Source organism: Eptesicus fuscus, chromosome 3 (assembly GCF_027574615.1).
Source record: "Eptesicus fuscus isolate TK198812 chromosome 3, DD_ASM_mEF_20220401, whole genome shotgun sequence".
NCBI classification, from domain to species: Eukaryota; Metazoa; Chordata; class Mammalia; order Chiroptera; family Vespertilionidae; genus Eptesicus; species Eptesicus fuscus.
The window spans coordinates 27,120,149-27,128,359 of NC_072475.1; the positions used below are offsets into that span (position 1 = coordinate 27,120,149).

Genomic DNA, 8,211 nt, shown 5'->3' on the forward strand with positions numbered 1-8,211 from the left:
TATTATCATTTTGAACATTCTTGAATACATACTTTCCATTTGATTCTATTTAATATATTTTTCAAAGAAAAACTTAAAACATATATTTTATTCCACTTCAAATATATGATATTGGATCACCGTGATAGAACAATCCTCACCAGCATTTGTGGTTTTAATTTCCACAGCAGTATAGCCATGGTTATTTACAAAGAAACACCAAGGTATAACAGAATTATTCCATGGTCTCCAGCAGCAACCTCGCAATTCACAAGTAGCCTGATAAAATATTTATAAAAAGAATCATATGGTTAGTACTGTTATCACTTGTGTCAATCTCTATTTTCTTAAACATTCATTCACTCAAAAAAAAATGTTTAAATGAATGTTTTTTTAAAAGCTTGTTTATTTACGTATGTTAACATACCGCTTATTCTTTTCTTTCTCACATTTGAAAGAAATATAAATATTTTACCAATTTAATTGATTGCATCATATCAGAGATTGATGCCCTGAGTTGTGTTTAATTTCCATAACCATGCACATAATTGTAAGTTCTAAGGTTTCTGCCCTCTGGGTCCATGGTCAGCAAACTGCAGCTCACGAGCCACATGTGGCTCTTTGGCCCCTTGAGTGTGGCTCTTCAACAAAATACCATGGCCTAGGCGAGTCTATTTTGAAGAAGTGGCGTTAGAAGAAGTTTAAGTTTAAAAAATTTGGCTCTCAAAAGAAATTTCAATCGTTGTACTGTTGATATTTGGCTCTGTTGACTAATGAGTTTGGCGACCACTGCTCTGGGTCATTACAATCTATTCTGTTGTCTCACAGTCAATGCAGAAGAACTAAAATTTTTATTGATACTAATGTATCAACGGGCAAGTGATTCCACAAAGATGAAGATATGGCCCTGAATTCATGTCTACATAATATACGTAATGTACTTATTTCCAGCTAATTGTTAGTTGAAAGTTTACTTCAACTATTTAAACTAGCGTATGTGCCTGGTGTTGCAACTAGTTGCGGCCATTATAGTCAATGTATAAAGCAAAATACTGTATTTTCAGTAATTTTATTGTCTATATGGAAAAATTGTGTGGAGTAGGAGAAAAATTATATATGGTTTTATAAAAAGTTGGGCCACAAAGTGATGTTATGTATAAACACTGGTATAATTAAAATATATTTAATATTTAAATTTTATAGTGTGATACACTCATAACTTGAACACCTACGATTTTTATTTTCTTGGCTATCTATCTAGAAATAAAGTTAAAAAACACACTTTTAGTAACTATATGATGTATGCATGTAATCTTCTATCCTATTTCTTTTACCATCAAATTAAAGTGGCATCATATAAACATATGTGTGCACACACCCACAAATATGCACACACATATACATGTACATTATGTACTCTCAAGTGTGTGTGGCTTTTGACCAGGCAATTTTTAAAATATATTTTTATTTCAGAGAAGAAGGGAGAGGGAGAGAGAGAGAGAGAAATATCAATGATGAGCAAGAATCATGTATTGGCTGCCTCCTGCACGCCCCACACTGGGGATTGAGCCCACAACCCAGGCATATGCCCTGACTGGGAATTGAACCATGACCTCCTGGTTCATAGGTCTATGCTCAACTACTGAGCCAAACTGGCTGGGCTGATCAGGCAATTTTATCTCTAGTTATATAACTTATAGAAATACTTCCAGCAATACAAAGAAATGATTGCATAAAAATTGTCATTTGCAATAGTCTTTATTTAGAAAATATTTTTAAAATGTGTAAAATTAGACATACACATACTTATTTAGAAAGGTGTAAAGTTTTAAAAACAAGAGACGATAAATAAGCAAATTATAATCCTATCTTGCTAAAATAAAAAAAAATATTTAGTAAAATGGGGTTACATGAAGTTCCTCAAAACATACTGTATGAGTTTTCAACAGCAGTGTGACACCCATGAAAAGGGTAGTTTGAGTCAACAGAAGTTTATTCTCTCACAGTTTTGGAGTCTAGAAGTCCTAATGCAAGGTGTTAGCAGAACCAGGCTCCCTCTGAGGCCATAGGGAATAGTTCTTCCATGTCTGTTCCTAGCCTCTTGTGGCTCTTGGCAACCCTCGAATTCCTTGGTTTGAAGATAGATTATTGCAATCTCTACTTCCATCTTCACATAGCCTTCTTCCCTGTGGTCCTCTGTGTGTCAGCCCTCCTCTTATAACCAAAGCAGTCATTGGATTTAGGGCCCACCCTCATGCAGTATGACCTCATTTAACTAAGTACAATATGCAAAGACCTATTTCTAAGGAGATCACATGTGAGGCTCCACTTAAACATAAATCTGTGTACAACATCATTCAACACAGTACATATATATACAACAAAATATTAAATTGAAAGTGTATATCACCTCATGCTCTTAATATATTAATAATTTGAGGTATTTCATAGATTTTGATACTTGTTATTTTTGTGTATCATTTGCCTATATAACCACATTTATAAGGTTACTCAAGAATCTTCTAAAAACCTCTGATCTTAATGAGAATGCCAAAGAAAATGGAAAAGGACCAGTCAGAAATTAAGCATACACTGTCTGAAATAAAGAATATACAGAAATTCAACCATAGACCAAAGGACCCCAAGAATCAAACCAAAGATTTGAAATATGAGGAAACAAAAAACACCCAACCAGAAAAATAAAAAGAAAAAAGAATCCAAAAATATGAAGATAGTGTAAGGAGCCTCTGGGACAACTTTAAGCATACCAACATCCAAATTATTGGGGTGCCAGAAGAAGAGAGAGAGCAAAATATTGAAAACCTATTAGAAGAAATAATGACAGAAAACTTCCCCCACCTGGTGAAAGAAATAGACTTAGAAGTCCAGGAAGCACAGAGAACCCCAAACAAGAGGAATCCAAAGAGGACCACACCAAGACACATCATAATTAAAATGCCAAGGGCAAAAGACAAAGAGAGAATCTTGAAATCAGCAAGAGAAAAACAGTTAGTTAGCTACAAGGGAGTACCCATATGACCGTCAGCTGATTTCTCAACAGAAACCATGCAGGCCAGAAGGGAGTGGCAAGCAATATTCAAATTGATGAACAGCAAGGACCTACAACCAAGATTACTCTACCCAGCAAAGCTATCATTTAGAATTGAAGGTCAGATAAAGAGCTTCACAGACAAGAAAAAGCTAAAGGAGTTCATCACCACCAAACCAGGAATATATGAAATGCTGAAGGATATTCTTTAAGAAGAGGAAGAAGAAGAAAAAGGTAGAGATAAAAATTATGAACAACAAAATGACAACAAATACATGCCTATCAACAAGTGAATCTAAAAATCAAGTGAATAAAAAATCTGATGAACAGAATAAACTGATGAGTATAATAGAATCAGGGTCATAGAAAGGGAGTGGACTAACAATTCTCAGGGGGAAGGGGATGTGAGGGGTACAGGAAGAGACTGGACAAAAATCTTATACCTATGGATGAAGACAGTGGTGGGGGGTAAGGGCATGGGGTGGGGTGGGAAATCAGGTGGAGGGGAGCTATTGGGGGGAAAAAAAGGAACATCTGTAATAATCTGAACAATAAGGATTTATTAAAAAAATAAAAAATAAAGTTCTCATGGCAAATTAATTAGAAAATTATGTGAGATTCAGATATACATATTACAGACATATGTTGTGGTTATAACAGATTATATATATATATGCATACAATCTGCATATTATAGAGATATGTAATATATTTGCATATTATATAATAGGCATATAATAGGAAAATATCTCTCTATATAAAAGCCTAATATGCAAATTGTCCCTATGGGAGTTTGACTGGGAGACTGATCACTCACTATAATGTGTGCTGACCACCAGGGGGCAGCGCAGAACAAAGGAAGGTGGTGGCTGGCAGCCAGGGAAAGGAGGCCCCGGTCAGCAGCTGGAAGGCCCTGATCAGTCCTGATCACTGGCCAGGCCCAGGAACTCTATCTGTGCATGAATTTCGTGCACCAGGCCTCTAGTATATTATATTTTAAATATATTTTATAATGGTATATAATATTATGATGATTAATATATAATATTTATATTACATATATAATACATTATAACATATAGATATTGAAAAAGGTGAATACACAAAGACACACACACACACTCATTGACCTTTATTCCCATGCATGTTATGAAGACCAAGGAGGAATCAACTTAAGGTTATATGAATACATTCAGTTACCCTTAATTATCTCTATTTCAGCTTCTCCCAAATTACCAAGTAATAAAAAATTAACATTATTCAAACAATCAGTGTTACTTTATTTTCCACTGATACTTCTTAATGCCATTACAAATAGTCTATTTGAGAATAGATATTCTCTCCTTCTTATATACTGTCAAAGGTTTTTTTTTTTTTTTTAATAAGTTGATTTGAGAGGATAGAATTTTAGGAAAGTTTATAAAATTGAAAATACCTTGTTAAGTATAAAAATGTTTTAACTTTTAAATTTGAATTGAATAGAGATACAGAAAAACAAACTCAATTATTTTTATTATCTCTCATCTGTTTATACAGAACTATATTAAAAAGATGAATGCAGCCTTATTAATGGCTACATCTTCAAAAATATGGGAATTGATCCAATATTGAGTAATATCTTAATATCATTTATGAATATATCTGTTCATAAAAATATTAAAAACTTATTTATAGACCTTTGTTGGTAATTGATCTGGAATGCAGTTTATTCTCTCATTGATAGGATCATATTGCTCACTTGGACATTTTCCTGACCCCGGATGCACAGTGGTTGAATGAGTAGTTGTTGGAGTTGCAGTAGAACCAGTGCCTGTTGGGGGAAAAGGTCAATAAAATGAAATGTGATATTATATTATTTTTTCATATTTTAAAGTAGTGAATGATTTACATTGAAAGAATACATGGATATTTTATATAATAAAATAAAATAAACTTGGCATTAAATTAGAACCCACAAATTCAGATCTTAGTCTTCAAAAGGAAAAGATCCAGATGATATTTAAAAATAGATTTGTTGAGCCCTGTTGACTGTTTCTTCAGAAAAACAAAATATATTCACAGAAGGTCTTGAAGTAGATTTAAAAGGAAACAAAAAGTACATTCCCACCATGTTTACAATTTGTTTTGTATAGATGAAGAAAGAAGATGAAGAACCATGGATGGGAAAGTAATATAGAGAAGGAGACAGAAATTAAAGAAATAAAAAGAAAAGTAGGAGAAAGAAGATACTCAGAGGTAATTAAAAGAGAAACCGGGGAATACCAATGAAAAATAAATCCCAAATCCTATATAATAAAAAGCTAATATGCAAATTATCCCTACGGGCGGGAATTGGACCGACTGGGAATTAGATTTGTGCTGACCACCAGGGGTTGGCACGGAACATGGCGGGCATCAGTGATGCAGTGCTGGCAGTGGGTGGCAGTAGAGGTGCTGCTGTCCCCGATGGACCCCTACGAGAGCGGGACCTCGGTAGGATGGTGGATCAGGTGGGCAGGTGGCGTCAGGCCAACGCAGGTGCAAAGGGAGGCCCTGGCCAGCGGTGGCAGCAGGCAGCTGGGAGAACGGAGACCCCAGCCAGAGGCCAGCAGCCGCTAGGCACCCTACCCATGCACAAATTCCGTGAACTGGGCCTCTAGTCTATATAATACAGAACTTTCTAGCCATCAAGTATGGTTAAGCTTAATTTGATTGCTTCACAATGTAGTGAGCTTTTGGTTTACTGGAAAAAGATAAAACAAAAGACTAAGAGCAGTAGAAAGTGCTAACTACAGTTACTTTGAAGATAACTTAACATCCATTCCAGTTTTTATTTGGTCAAGATAGAATGATGAAAAGAGAAAGCAGATTAGGTTGACCAGAGTAGTATTCATCCACTCTAAATTAGAATAGAATAATTCATAAAGAAGGTAAACATTTCAAGCCTTGTTTCCCTTGCCTCTTTCTTTTTTTCTCATACAACCTCTCTCTCTCTCTCTCTCTCTCTCTCTCTCTCTCTCTCTCTCTCTCTCTCTCTCTCTCTTTTAAAGAGTCTAAAACAAACAGGGTGCTCCCCCAAATTTCCCACCCCCCTTTGCAAGTGCCTGAAAGCCAGAGTATAAACCCAGGTCTCCCCACTAATTGGAAGAGTCTCCTGGTAGACAATTATTCCACCTTCATTAACACCTTGATCCCTTTGCCTCTTTGCTGTTTCCCAAGCAGCCCACTGTGGGGAAGAGGATTAATGTCAAAGCACACAGATTCCTTAATTACAATGTCTCGTCATTGAAATAACTAGGATATAATGGATAGAATAAGTTGGAGTAATTACATAACTTAGCCAAATCTGTTTTTTATCATTTCCATCTCATAAACTACTTTCCCAAAAGCCTAACTATTGTGGAGTAAACATCCCTGTAACTTCATTATATTGTGCAATTATTTTTAACACTACTTACCTTCAACAGCAGGTGTCTTGGTTGCTAAAACAGCAACTAGGGCAATAGCTATTATGGTAACTATAATAAAGAGGACAATCAGAGTGATTTCTAAACCACTAAACTTTTTCCTTGCCATCTAAAAAGAAAAGAAAAGAAATATTTGTTTAAAATATAAAATACATAGCTACAAAAAGCCATCATCATTATCATAAAATTATATACATTTTTGAGTTAAGTACAACTCCAGTTAAGCTGGAAACAGTTCCATAAATTTACAATCTTAAATAATATACATCGGAAAAATGTAAACAACACATTCAATTTTAAGTAAAAAGAGTGAATTCAGGATGTGCATTTAGTAGCACATTAAGATGAAATAATTTTTTAAAAAGGATCTCCAAGCACGTGTGCCTTACTCTCTCATTTTAGAACATTTTTCAAGTCTAAGAAACCTCACATTTGTACTATGTTCCTTAATTCTCACAAGGATACAGTGTATGAAAAAAAATGTTATGCACATTTTACTTAAGAATTTCAAAGTAAAAAAAATGTAGTTGTTCCTACTATAACTATTGTCTCTCAAATTCCAACAGTTTTCTTATAACCATATTGTGAAAGGATTATAAATGTGTGAGGAAATACAAATATAACATATCTAAAAAGTATAAATATAGCCGAAACCGGTTTGGCTCAGTGGATAGAGCATCGGTTTGCGGACTGAAAGGTCCCAGGTTCGATTCCGGTCAAGGGCATGTACATTGGTTGTGGGCACATCCCCGGTAGGGGGTGTGCAAGAGGCAGCTGGTCAATGTTTCTCTCTCATCAATGTTTCTAGCTCTCTGTTCCTCTCCTTTCCTCTCTGTGAAAAGTCAATAAAATATATTAAAAAAAAAGTATAAATATAAAAATGAAAAATAAAAATATATTATATATACATTGCGGTATATAATTGTGAGTTGTTGCTTTAAAAATGATTCAAACGATATAATCTTCAAGTTCCTTAAATAGCAAATAAAATATATATGTACTAAAACATATATATATATATATATATATATGTGTGTATATGTATATATATATATATACATATATATATATATATATATATTAATTTTAAGATAGCATTATGCATTTGAGTTAGCATCCAGAAGATATCTAAATATAAATTGGGAAGAACTCATTTTATTAATTATTTTAAAGCTTATTTGTTTAATTTTGTTTTGACTATACATCACACATCTTTTCTAACCTTCAGGTTTTTATGGCTTTTCTGTATTCTTTAATTTTTATATAAATCTTAACTCAATGGTTTTTAAATAAACTTTTTTGAGGCGGGGCCTCTCACACTAGTTCCTTCTCCTGCACCTATCTATGTCAGTTCATATACCAAGTTGTCTCAACCTAAAGCTTCTTTTCCCTCTCCCATATCTTTCTACCACTGACAATCATTCTACAAGTCCTGTTGATTCTACTTCCAAACTATTTTCAGAATGATGCCCATAACTACAACATCTTTTTTGGATAATATGTCTTAGTGCATGCTATTTTTAAAAATATATTTTATTGATTTTTTTACGAAGAGGAAGGGAGAGGTATACAGAGTTAGAAACATTGATGAGAGAGAAACATCAATCAGCTTCCTCTTTCACACCCCCTACTGGGGATATGCCTACAACCAAGGTACACGCCCTTGACTGGAATCGAACTCCGGGACCCTTCAGTCCTCAGGCTGACGCTCTATCCACTGAGCCAAACCGGTCAGGG

The 8,211-nt window shown here is 34.5% G+C and overlaps 1 protein-coding gene across 2 annotated transcripts in view; it reads right to left on the reverse strand.

Annotated features, from left to right (window-relative positions):
- The window catches only part of SI (sucrase-isomaltase), an 89,334-nt gene extending 82,751 nt beyond the window's left edge, over positions 1–6,583 (reverse strand). The window contains exons 1-4 of one of the 2 annotated variants that reach the window (XM_054711085.1): positions 6,466–6,583; positions 5,685–5,687; positions 4,705–4,838; positions 141–258 (exon numbers count right to left, since the gene is read on the reverse strand). In XM_054711085.1, the coding sequence (XP_054567060.1) occupies positions 141–258; positions 4,705–4,838; positions 5,685–5,687; positions 6,466–6,583 (373 nt within the window). The remainder of the gene's footprint in view (positions 1–140; positions 259–4,704; positions 4,839–5,684; positions 5,688–6,465) is intronic. The other variant, XM_054711078.1, reaches the window with a different exon arrangement.
- Between the last annotated feature and the right edge of the window lie 1,628 nt (positions 6,584–8,211).